General features: G+C 47.8%; 1 protein-coding gene across 4 annotated transcripts in view; it reads left to right on the forward strand.

The window, feature by feature from the left end:
- The window catches only part of NPAS2 (neuronal PAS domain protein 2), a 198,529-nt gene that overhangs the window by 174,648 nt on the left and 10,685 nt on the right, over positions 1–13,196 (forward strand). For 3 of the 4 annotated variants that reach the window (XM_027554709.1, XM_027554708.1, XM_027554707.1), the window contains exons 16-19: positions 1,674–1,820; positions 7,721–7,912; positions 9,211–9,386; positions 10,255–10,347. In XM_027554709.1, the coding sequence (XP_027410510.1) occupies positions 1,674–1,820; positions 7,721–7,912; positions 9,211–9,386; positions 10,255–10,347 (608 nt within the window). The remainder of the gene's footprint in view (positions 1–1,673; positions 1,821–7,720; positions 7,913–9,210; positions 9,387–10,254; positions 10,348–13,196) is intronic. The other variant, XM_027554710.1, reaches the window with a different exon arrangement.

Consider the following 13,196-nt stretch of genomic DNA (forward strand, 5'->3'; position numbering starts at 1 on the left):
CAAACTCTAGGAAATTGGCTATCTGGGTAAGTGATGGTTTTGCTTCATGGTTTCCAGCGTGTCTCTAAGTTGGGATAAAACTCTTTATCAAAAAGGCCATGATCTAGAATATACCAAGACTGGAGACTGTTATACAGAGTGAAGTAATTCAGAAAGAGAAAAGCAAATATTGCATGTTAACGTAATTCTATGGAATCCAGAAGAACGGTACAGTGAACCTGTTTGCAGGGATGCAGTGGAGACACGGATGTAGCGAATGGGCTTGTGGACACAGCAGGACAAGAGAGTGGGACGAATTGAAAGTGTAGGCTGGAAATATACACACTAGCATATGTAAACTAGACAGCCAGTGGGAATTTGCTGTGTGACGCAGGGAGCTCAACCCGGCGCCCGTGACAAACTAGAGGGGTGGGATGGGGTAGCCAGTGGGAGGGAGGTTCAGGGCAGGAGGGAACATGTGTGTACCTATGGCGATTCATGCTGATGTACGGCAGAAACCAACACACCATTGTAAAGCAATTATCCTCCAATTAAAAGTAAATAAGCTTTAAAGAAAGAATATAACAAGAGATTCATGTTTGGGGGTTCCTGGAATGCCTTAGGAAAATCAGAATAATACTGGAAGTAATTAACACTCATGAAATTTGATGCTGGGCCCTCACCGATGACTGCCTCCAGCCCCCTCTGTTTCCCTTGGGAGCCAAGGGGCCGTCCACAGCATCCTCTCTGGACACGGTGTCATAGCCTGCACAGTCTCCAGACTTTAGGGAACCCAGCACAGGAGCTTTTGTCTTCTGTTACCTTAACTGAATACCTGATAGAACTTTTCTTTTCTTTGTTTTTTTTTTTGAATTTTATTTTATTTTTAAACTTTACATAATTGTGTTAGTTTTGCCAAACTTTTCTTTCTCGATCAAATTCTTTTTCAAAATCCTAGCTTGGTGTTTTGATCAGTGAGGTTTCTGAGTGAGATTTTTGTGATACCGTTGGTATAGAGCAGATATTTTTAAACAAATGTTTAGCAGCAGATTTTTTTTACCAATATTTTTTACTGAAGTGCAGTTGATTTACAATGTGTTAATTTCTGATATGCAACAAAGCAATTCACTTATATGTGCGTTCATGCTAAGTCGCTTCAGTTGTGTTCAACTCTTTGCAGTCCTATGGACTGTAGCCTGCCAGGCTCCTCTGTCCATGGAATTCTCCAGGCAAGAATACTGGAACAGGTTGCCATTTCCTAGTCCAGGGGATCTTCACAACCCAGGGATCAAACCTGCGTCTCTTATGTCTCCTGCATTGGCAGGCGGGTTCTTTACCACTAGTGCCACCTGGGAACCCCATATATGTATGTGTATATTCACATTCCAGATGAATCCCAAAGCTGGCCCTCCCAGATTAGAGTGCAATGAATTAGACCTGCAGGTCCCCACGGGCCCGAGAAAAGCTAACAGGGGAGTCCCTGGGCCACCCCCACCCTTATCCAGAACCCCTGCTCATGGGCAAGCTCCCCAGCAGTGGGTCACTCGTTGCAACAGTGGCTCAGGGGTGCTGCAAAGGGAGGGGAAGGCCCTGAAAGTGAAAGTGCACAGGGCCACTCAGAGCAACAGCAATATCCGTCTGCATGGCTGAAATAGCACTCTCACTGGGTTCTGTGTCTTGACCCCACCTTCAAGTTTTCAGCACAGCTCAGCATGTTCCAGACCATCAAAGACCAGCTGGAGCAGCGGACACGAATCCTGCAAGCCAACATCCGGTGGCAGCAGGAAGAACTCCACAAGATCCAGGAGCAGCTCTGCCTGGTTCAGGACTCCAACGTCCAGGTGATGCCCCTTACCGGGCCAGCGGTCCCCTGGGCTCTGTGCTCCCCACCGCTGTGTGATGCATCCTAATCCACCCTTTTAGGGCAGCCAAGACTCCCTCCAAGGCTCACTAGGCTGCCTTACTGTGCCCTGCCTCCTGGACAAACTGAAACCTCTACCAGTGAACTGCAAGTAATGAACCCCACCTCCACCATCCCCGGCTCCAGGCCAAACGTAAAATTCACATGACAGCCTTTTCACTCACCCCTCACTCTGTTGGACACACATTTCCTGTGTCGCCTGCATTTTGTTTTATGTGTTTGGTGGTTAGTCACCCTGCACAGACACCAGCCTCTCTCCCATGGAATTTTAAACTCCCCAGCACCTGTGTAACTGCTTTCCGAGCACCCCCCAGGCTGCTGACAAAGAGATGGTCTGCTATTTGCTCTCATCCAAAGCATGAATGCAGGGAGACACGAATCTGTGCCCATTGCCCCCTGCAGAGGGGCGGCCCAGGAGCCAGAGACTGGAGGTCAGCACCCTGGCACCCCCAGGCCACCCCCATTGCAGCATGGCAATTGGGGTGTCCTCTGAAAGCAGCTGCTTTTAATAGGACCCCACCCCACCCCAGCCCCAGATGTCACTTCTTTGAATCCTATCGAGAGATTCCTTTATGGAGGGAAAATCTTTATATATTGGATCTCTTTCAATGTTAAATTATTTTTACCAAGTTTCATTTAAATCAGTCCAGGACTGTTTTTCTTCCAAAGCACATTCTTTGGGCCCAGCCTTTGATTGTAAATGTAGCCAACCTTGGAGTCTGCCCTGAGTGAGGTAAGCCTTGGCACCCACCTAAGGGGGAACAGATGGAAGCAGAAGAGACCCCTGAGGGAAATGGCTAGGGTACTGACCCTGCCGTCCACTCCACCCCCCACACCCCCACCATCCACGCAACCTCTCCTGTGGACATAAGAACACCTTGAACTGAGATGAACACAGGATAGTACAAAGGTGCTGAGCAGCCTGGAGACTCCTAGAGCCAGCCATCCTGCCTCCCTGGGTCCCTACAGATGTTCCTGGTGGGCTTTACATATGCTCTAAACCTGGGGCTGCCCTCTCTGCCCGTCCTGGCCCCTCCGGTCCCCTATGGCAGAGGAGCCAGTGAGGTGCACCTGCTCGGTGCCTCTGGACCGGCCACCACGCCCACAACCCTTCGCCCCGCCCACAGCCCTGTGCTCCGCCTATAACCCTTCGCCCCGCCCACAGTCCTGTGCTCCGCCTATAACCCTTCTCCCCGCCCACAGCCCTGTGCTCCCTCAACCTCCTGAGTGACATCCCCGAGTTGCCAAGGGACAATACTGCAACATTTATGTGACGACACAAGGGGTCATCAAAGTGCCTTGATCTTGATCCTCATCAATCCAGGGTCCGGTGACTAGAATTCCTGACTCTAATGACTTGAATGGAATTTTTACATTACCAGGAAGGGGGCACTAAGCCAGAAACTGCTAAAAGCAAGGTGGGCGGATGAAGATCCGCCTCAGAGCCCAAGCTGAACTCTGAAGTGACAGAGACACAAGGCTATCTCTTTTGCTCTCTGGTATGAAGCATTATTATTTTTCTTCCTCCTGACAGTGCATTTTGTTGACCCCCCAAGGTCTAGCACCTGATCTTTGTGAGCTATGACGTGGGCACCAGGGCTCCACGTGTTATTCCACTGGTTTCTTCCCTTGACCTTATCTCTGCAGTGGAATTTTCCAATGAGCTTGGAAATCCACAGTCAAACCAGAGAACGAGTCCTCAAAGAGTCTTTTTTCATGTATTTTTACACATTTAAGGATTTAAAGAGATACTTTCCAAAATGTTCAGCCAAAATGCGATGTTTAAAAAAAACAATAATAAGTGAGTCAAGCATAAAAGATAAGCAAGTAAAAATTACTCCAATCCTCCCAAAAAATGTGGGAGGATAGATTAAATAAGAGCAAAAGGTGGATAATTGCTGAAGCCTAGCATTGATATATGAGGTTTCATTATACAGTATCTGTTTTCTGTACTTCTGAAATGTCCTGTAATAATAAGTCTTTGTAAAGCTAAGCATATAAGAACAATGAAAACCACATGTGAGCAGTAGGATTCGTTTGGTGGGAAATTAAAGTTTGTGTGTTTTTTTTTTTCTCAGATGACTGCCCACTTGAATTAGGGAAAATTTTCCTCTGGCTTTCTATAAAACTGACTCCAGAGTACTGTTAAGAAGTCATCTTCTTAAGCCATACAATTCTCCTTTACTGTCACTAAAGCAGGGGCGTGGACATGCACAGTAGCACATCCTACCCCTTCCCCACTCCCCCCAGGTTCATTATTCCCATCTTCAGTGGACTTTTTCCTACCTATCCCATTGGCTTGGAGCTTCATTGAGACTATGTGGGCCTGAGATGCTTGCTAAGTATATTTTTTTTTCCAGAAAAGATTGGGTTATGAGGGAGACATTTTCAGGGTGTGGTGTTTGCACCTAGATGGGATCATGAAGGGCGCTACATAGAGAGCTGTTCAGCTGAAAAGCTGTCACCCCTGCATCCTTGGGAGGTCACTTCTTAATTTATTTTTGAGAGCACTCGTGCCCTCTACTGGCAACGCCAAGAAAGAAGAACACCTGTGGCAATGGCAGATGTGTTCTCTGATTGGTTCTTTCATCCGTCTTTCTATCCGTCCATCCTTCCACCCTTCCTTCCATCCCTCTGTCCACACATCTATCCGTTCTTCCACCATCTGTCCCCCCATCCATCCACACACCACCCACCCACCCCTCCACTCTTCCATCCATTCATCTATCTCGCAGACACCCAGTATGTTCCAGGCAATTGGTTAGGTGCTGTGGGGACACAGGAATAAATAGAATAAGGTTTCTGCCCTCAGAGAACATACATCAATGGGACAGAGTAGCAGACCCAGCAGTCTCTGCCTTTATACAAGCATAAACAGTCTCCCTTCTTTGAGCAAACCTTGATCTATTTGTTTGTTCATTTATTTATTCTATTCATTCACTTCTGAGTTTTTTTTCTTTTCTTTTTTTGAGCTGTGTCTTCATCGCTGTGCTCAGGCCACTCTCCAGTTGCAGTGCACAGGCTTCTCACTGTGGCGGCTGCTCTTGCTGCAGAGCATGGGCCCTCGGGTGCCAGGGCTCAGTAGCTGTGGTGCATGGGCTTAGTTGCCCCATGGCATGTGGGATCTTCCCTGACCAGGGATCAAACCTGTGTTCCCTGCATTGCCAGGCAGATTCTTACTCACTGGACCACCAAGGAGGTCCTCAGATAGTTTTTATATGCCTCAAGAGGCAAAGGAGCAAAAGGAACTTCTTTTTTATTTTAAATATTGTTATTCTCTAACATTTATTGAGCACCTAGGATTATGCCTCAACATAAGTCCCATTAAATCTTTTATGAGGTATATTGTGTTAATGTTACTGTTTTATTAATGAGGAAACTAACAGTCAATTTGAAGTTTTTGAAAATTGCCCAAGTTCATACCAGTAGTATGTGGGGGCGTTGGAATTTGAACTGAAGTCTGTCGGATTTAAGCTAGATGATACTTCCTATCATAAATAAAGGTTGCATTTGTCTGAACTTTAATCAGAAGGTAAATTGTATCCCACCAGAAAAAATATTTGTTATTTAGTTTGAATACTGGGTTTTTGCTGAAATGTAAATTACCTTGTGTGCTATGAATAAGCCAGCTCGCTGAGGTTGTGTAAAGCACTAATTCTGAACATTCGGGTATTGGATCTGAGAGGATGGAGACCCAGAAAATTCTTCTTAAATTCTAAAGTGACAAAGAGCCTTCAGTCAAAATTGCAGGTTTTTCTGGTGGGTTGGGGCAGGAAGGAAAGTGGGAAGACCTGCCTGGTGGTATGGCTGGAAGGGCATTAGATGGTCATCTTGCTCAGGGCTTGACACACCCTATGGAGGAGATGCTGGAACTAACTGATTAAGCACCTGCCTGGCGTGATTCCAAAACAACTCTGTCACTCAGCATGTGTCAGCATGTCAGTTCCATACTGGGTGTGAGGTTATGCCACCCTGAATGCAGGTATTCGGGGTAAAATTCCAGACGATCAGGGGGGAGAGTCTTTCAGCCCTCAGAGCTAAGGATCTAAAGTGGAGTGGGATACTGCTTGTCAAGAATCTGATACAGATAATGGAAGTGAAAGTGTTGGTTGCTCAGTCATGTCCGACTCTATGTGACCCCATGGACTATAGCCCTCCAGGATCTTCTGTTCATGGGATTCTCCAGGCCAGAATACTGGAGTGGGTTGCCATGCCCTCCTCCAGGGGATCTTCCCGAGCCAGGGACTGAACCCAGGTCTCCTGCATTCCAGGCAGATTCTTTACCATCTGGGCTACCAGGGAAGCCCACGATACAGATAATACCAGTTTTTAATGCTCAAGAGGAACTTTTTTTAAAAAGAGCTAGTCACAGGTCTTAAGTTTAAAGTATGATAGAAATTACTAAAGTTCTCTTTCTTAAACCTTTACAGTCAATCCACAGATTACATTTTATTTACAAATCTACTGATGTGGCCAAAAATATCAGTGCTTTTACTTGTGTTCACATTCAATTAATTTATAAACTTAACAAATGGTAAATAACATTCATTATGAAAACCATTAATTTACAAATTTAATATAGCTTAACCTTTCAGATATTTCGTGTTCTTGGCTAGGCGGACTTATAAACCTAAGAAGTAAAATGTTTCTGGGCCCTTAAGGAATTCTCTTTTAAAAAAATTTATTTCTGTATTATTTCTGGCTTTTCTGGGGCTTTGTTGCTTCAAGCAGTCTTTCCCTAGTTGTGGCAAATGGGGGCTTCTCTTTGTTGGGGTGTGCAGGCTCCTCATTGCAGGGGCTTCTCTTGTGGAACACAGGCTGTAGGTGCATGGGTTTCAGTAGGTATGGCTTTTAGCCTCAGTAATTGAGGCTCACGAGCTTAGTTACACAATAAGGCAAGTGGCATCTTCCCAGACCAGGGATCGAACCTGTGTCCTCTGCATTAGCAGGCAGATTCTTTACCACTGGGCCAACAGGGAAGTCCTTAAGGAATTGTTATTGGATATACCAAATTTATAAACAAAGTAGACCAAGGTTCTTATAACCTTTTAAACACTCTTTATGAACTGGATCAAATTCTCTTAAACCTTTGCCACTAAAACTACCAGGCTGATATAGCTGTGCTTATTGAATGTCTGAGACATATTAAATAGCACATAGAGATTAGTGTGGTGATTGTAAAACTTTTTCTTAAACATCATTTTAAAGTTCATGGACTTGATGTTATGTCATCCTTTGGACTTACCTGCCATCCTGGAAATGCAGAGGCACCTAGTTAACCAGGGCAGGACTGCCCTCTCAGCTGGGAGCTGGACAGATGATACAAACCATAGGATGGGTACAGATGATGGTCACTGGTCAGAGATTCAAGCCCGGACATAGGTCCTACTGCCAGGACGACGTGCCCCCCACCACTAGTCAACCAACCCTGTGCCACCGTGATTGTGCTACTCCTTCCATTCACAAGACGTTTCTCCTTCTAATAAGAAAGTGACAAACCAGCACAGACTAAAAGAGCATGTCAAGTGGCATACCTGGGTCTCAGCATCTTTCACCCTGTCAGACCCCCGTCACTAGACCGGAGCCTTCTTGCAGGCCAGGTCGGCACCCTGCCACTGGCTGCCCCTCTCTGGCTCATGCGCTCTGCTGGTGGCCTCCCAGGTGCTCAGTGTCTCCACGTCTAGTGGGTGAACCTTCCCAGGCAGGTCAGCCTGAGTAAGAAAGCTGCCATTATGCCGGGGATAGGCAGGCCATACAAAGAAGTTGCGGGCCCGTGAGGACAGTGATCACAGCCTTACGGCATTTCTGTTGTGCTTCCAGATGTTTCTGCAGCAGCCAGATGGATCCCTGAGCTTCAGCAGTGCCCAGCGGCCGGAGACTCAGCAGCAGCTCCAGCAGAGGTCCGGCCCAGGTCCCCAGCTTGTGGCCAGCCCGCAGCTTCCAGGGCAGATAGCCTCTGCCCAGGTCACAAACCAGCACCTGCTAAGAGAATCGAGTGTGGTATCGACCCAGGTAAATGTGCTCATCTCCAGGCTCAGTCCCTGTCACCAGCAGATGGTCTTCACGAACCAGAAATCTACTTCTCCTATGACCAGAGCTGGATAATCATGATGCGGTTTTTCTTGTCTTTGTCACTTTGAAGTCCCAAGTTCTACTGGTTCCCTTCTGTGTTTTATCAATATATTAAAGCAAGGTATCATGCAGCTGGAATGTTCAGCTCTGATTCTGAGCTTGGCTAGAGGTAGAAATGGCCGTCTCTGCCGTGCATGCTGAAAGCCACACATCCCCACGTGTGGGGACACACACATGTCCTTGTGTCCGTCATCACCCCTGGCTTCAGGCTTCCCAGGCGGTGCTAGTGGTAAGGAACCCACCTGCCAGTACAGGAGATACGAGACATAGGTTTGATCCCTGAGTCAGGAAGATCCCCTGGAGGAGGAAATGGCAACCCACTCTAGTATTCTTGCCTGGGAAATCCCATGGACAGAGGAACCTGGCAGGCTACAGTCCATAGGGTCACACAGATTGGACACGACTGAAGCAACTTAGCATGCACACACACGTGTGAGAACAGTTATCCACTTCTGTTTACCATCCCTTTCTGCAGAGTCACCATGCTCCTCCTGGTGCCCAAGATTCCCTCTCAAGCCCTGCCCTCCCAGTCATTACCACTTACTACCAGTGACCTTGCAGTCTGACAGGGTCACCCATCACTCAGTGGCACTTGAACCCAGTGGATTCAAGAAGTTCTGAGCCCCTGCTTCCAGACCATCACAGTTTGGAAGGCTGGATACAGCTTTTCCTGAAGCCTCTTTTATTTATACACATAATCATGAATTTGGGCTTCCCTGGTGGCTCAGCAATAAAGAATCCACCTGCCAATACAGGAGACATGGGTTTGATCCCTGGGTCAGGAAGATTCCCTAGAGAAGGGAATGGCAACCCACTGCAGCATTCTTGCCTGGGAAATCCCAGGCAAGAGGAGGAGGAGCTTGGGGGGCTCCTACAGTCCATGGGGTTGCAAAGAGTCACACAGGACTTATGAACAAAATAACAAAACAATCATGGATTCAGTAACGGCTTGCCTGCTCCAAGCCTGGCACTGTCCTTTAAATCCCAAAGGGTTTAAAGAATTCTTGAGCTGCTTACAGTCCAACAGGAAAGCCAGTCATAACACCAAAACATCATAATGATGGTCAGTGGGTCCTAAATGTTCGGAAAGGCCTAAGCGAATACAGAAAGAGGTTCTGGGGAGGTGACACCTGAGTTGAGCTGAAGGTTTACCTTTCTTGTTTCGATGGTTGCTCCAGGGTCCAAAGCCATTGAGAAGCTCACAGATGATTCAGGGGAGCAGCCTGACACCCCAGTTTAGCAGCACCACCACTGCGCTCCCGTTGGCTCTGAGCCTGACCACGCCAGCTTCCGCCTCCCAGGAGGCCCCCCAGGGCCAACCCAGCCCGGACTTCAGCCATGACCGGCAGCTCAGGTATAGACTCTGTCCTTGGAAAGATACCCAAGACAGTTTTACACTGTTCATCTCCGCTCTCTGCTGAAGATGGAGGCAGAGTTTAGACAAACAGACTCTAAATCCTCTGCAGTTTTTTTAATTGAACTTTTTATTTTGTATTGGAGTCCCTGGTCGCTCAGCCAGTGAAGAATCTGCCTGCCAATACAGGAGACCCAGTTTCGATCCCTGGAGAAGGCAGTGGCAACCCACTCCAGTATTCTTGCCTGGAGAATTCCATAGACAGAGGAGCCTGGCAGGCTATAGCCCATGGGGTCACAAAGAATCAGACACGACTGATCAGCTAACACTTTCACTTTTTTCATAAAGCAGATTAACAGTGTTGTGATAGTTTCAGGTGGACAGCGAAGGGACTCAGCCATACATATACATGTGTCCATTCTCCCCCAGACTCCCTGCCCATCCAGGCTGTCACATAACACTGAGCAGAGTTCCCTGTGCTGTACAGTAAGTTCTTGTTGGTTATCTATCCTAAATATAGCCATGTGTACATGTCTATCCCCAATTCCCCAACTATCCCCTCATCCTTCCCTCTGGCAATCGTAAGTTTGTTCTCTAAGTCTGTGAGTCTGTTTCCCTTTTGTGAAATGACTCATTTGTTAATCAACTCTGCAGTTGACCTCAGCTCATGAAGTGACAGGACAGGGCTAGGGTCTCGATGGCCAGAGGAAGAGACCTCCTGCAGCAAGGATCCTCCAGAACAGAGCAGCCGGGATTCTGTGGGGCCAGCCAGAAAGGGTCCAGTGAGGCTCGGCAGGTGCAGATTGGCCGGCGGGTCCACAGCTTGGGTACTGATCAGTTTCTCATTTCTGTCCTCCTCGGCTCTAAGGCTACTGCTGAGCCAGCCCATCCAGCCCATGATGCCCGGATCCTGTGACGCGAGGCAGCCCTCAGAGGTCGGGAGGACTGGACGGCAAGTCAAGTAGGTGGCCCAGGTTGGGGAGGGGTGGGGCATGGAGCCACACTGAGTGGTCTCAGGCTGCAGGGTTTCATCTGCCTGGACCAGCCAAACACCTGCGAGTCGGGCACTGCAGGGCGGATCCACATGCGCCCACACCTTTCTAAAGGACTCCTCCCCTCAGCTGTTCTTCCTCCATTTCCTGTGTCAAGAGAGAAAACTTCACGTCAGCATTCCAGGCTGAGAACAAGACCTGAAGGAAATAATTCGTTACGTGCCAAGTTCATCGCCGTCTTCCCATCTGTGCATGTCTAAGGGGTAACATCCCGGGTCAACGGAGTCTTACAGAGCCTTGTCCCCCTTCCCCAGGGCTCCTGTGCAGCTCCGGCTGGCCACCCGATGCTGGCAGATTCCCCCACACGAGCTTGTTGCTCTCTGGTTCCGAGGATGGGCCCTGAACTAGGACCCTGTGCAGACGTGGGGCCCTCCTGCCCTCCCAAACATGGAGCCTTCTCTCTCTCCTCGCCCCGGGCTCTTTGCTTGCCACCCCCAGTACCCGGGCAGCTGTGCTGAGCCAATTTCATTACGAGGGACAGAGGTTTACTGGAGCCAGAGGAGTGAATCCTTGAAAAGCCACTGGAAAATAGTTCCAAGCCCTTTGAAATAAAGCAGACACCGTGGTCATATAAACACTGGTTTCATTTGCGTCAGAAGTTCACGGGAACAGGGCTAGCTAATGAGGCCTGCTGTGCCCAGACGCAGGGGCCTTCCATTCATGCCCTGGGGGCTACCTGCCTGGAGTCCTTCCTGTGTCCTCCTCCAGTAGTAATAGGCACAGTGATGATTACTGAGCATTTCTGAAGACTGGGGCCCATACCTATATCCATGAAAACCCTATGATGGTGGGGGTGGTGGCATCGGGGGTGGCAGGAGCTGTACACTGCAAGGAAACTGCCTTTAAACTCTTGGATGCTCTCTGTTGCCTGGAGGGGTGTGCGGGATGCTGGTTTTGGTTTTGGACTGTTCTTTCTAAATGATCCAGATAAGTGGAAACACTTATTGTGACATCACTTTCCAGAGATGTTTCAAATGCAGGAAACTAGGCAAAAACAGAAATTCTTTCCTCTGAAACATCTAAACTGTCATTTTCGGTCAACCCAGTAATTTATACCGTCCACATCTCCCCGTCCATCTCCTCCAGACATGACCTAACACTCCGTCTTCTGGGGCAGGTCAGAGTCTGCCTCCCACACGCATAGGCCCCTGAAATTTTGGAATCCCCAGTGCCTGTTACCATAAAACGACCCATGTAGAGATAGAACACTTCTAAAAATATAAATGGACTTCTCCATAGTATCTTTTTTAAAAAAGACTTTTTGCATGTAGACCGTTTTTAACATCTGTATTGAATGTGTTAGAGTATTGTTTCTGTATTGTGTTTTGGTTTTCTGACTAGGAGGCATGTGGGGTCTTAGCCCCCTGACCAGCAATGAAACCCGCACCTCCTCCCTTGGAAGGTGAAGTCTTAACCACTGGACCACCAGGGAAGTCCCTGTATAGTATCTTTAAATATCTATTTCTGGGCTTCCGTGGCGGCTCAGATGCTAAAGAATCTGCCTGCAATGCAGGAGACCTGGGTTTGATCCCTGGGTCAGGAAGATCCCCTGGAGAAGGGAATGGCTTACCCACTCCAATTTTCTTGCCTGAAGAATCCCATGGACAGAGGGGTCTAGTGGGCTATGGTCCATGGGGTCGCAAAGAGTCTGACGCGACTGAGTGGCTAACACTTTCGATTTCTTTGCTGGTCTGGACTCCTCCAGAGTTCTCCCAAATGGCATTCCCCTTGTTACTTGGCCATTATCATCAAGTACTCTTTCTTTTAGGAAAAAATGTATATTCTATATAACATAAAATTTCCCATTTTAGCTATATTTAAGCGTACAATGCAATAGCACAAGTACATCCCCGTTTTTGTGCAACCATCACCACCGTCCATCTCCAGCACTGTTTCATCCTCTCAAATTGAAGCCGTGTCCCCATTAAACCCCAACTTCCTATTTGCTCTGCCCCCAGCCTTCTGCTTTTTGTCTCTTATCAATTGTCTTCTCTAGGTGTCTCATCTAAGTGGACTCGTACAGTATTCATATTTTGTGATGGGCTTATTTCACTCGGTGTGATGTCTTTGAGGCTCGCCCATGGTGTGACCTGTATGAGAATCTCCTTGCTTTCTAAAGCTGAATGATGCTCCACTGTCTGTATACATGGCTCCTTGTTTATCTATCATCTATCAATGAATGTGGGGTTACTTCCAGTTTTTCGCTATTGTAAATAACGCTTCTACGACCGTGGATGTTCAAATAACTGTTTCCGTCCCCTACTTTCACTTCTCTGGGGCACATACCCAAAAGTAGAATTGCTGAATCACACGGTAACCTAAGTTTAACTTTTTGAGGAAACTTCACACTGTTTTGCACAGCAGTTACACCATTTTACCCTCCCACCAACAGGGCACAAGAGCTCCAATTTCTCCGCATCCTCAACAATACTTGTTATGTACAACTTTTTTTCGTTAACTTGTAATGAAATGATACCTCATTTTGATTTTTTCTTCTGTGACTGCGCTGGGTCTTTCTCGCTGCATAACCTTTCTTTAGTTTTGGTGAGCAGTGGAGACTCTGTCGCAGTGCCAGGGCCTCTCATTGTGGTGGCTGCTCTTGTGGCAGAGCACGGGCACGAGGCTCACAGACTCAACGGGAGCATGCAGGCTCACGGGCACAAGGGCTCAACGTTAGCACCAAATGGGCTCCAGAGTTGTGGTGCTCTGGAGTGCTTTCAGTTCAGTTCAGTCCCTCAGTCGTGTCGGACTCTTTGAG

Source organism: Bos indicus x Bos taurus, chromosome 11, assembly GCF_003369695.1.
Source record: "Bos indicus x Bos taurus breed Angus x Brahman F1 hybrid chromosome 11, Bos_hybrid_MaternalHap_v2.0, whole genome shotgun sequence".
Lineage (NCBI taxonomy): Eukaryota > Metazoa > Chordata > Mammalia > Artiodactyla > Bovidae > Bos > Bos indicus x Bos taurus.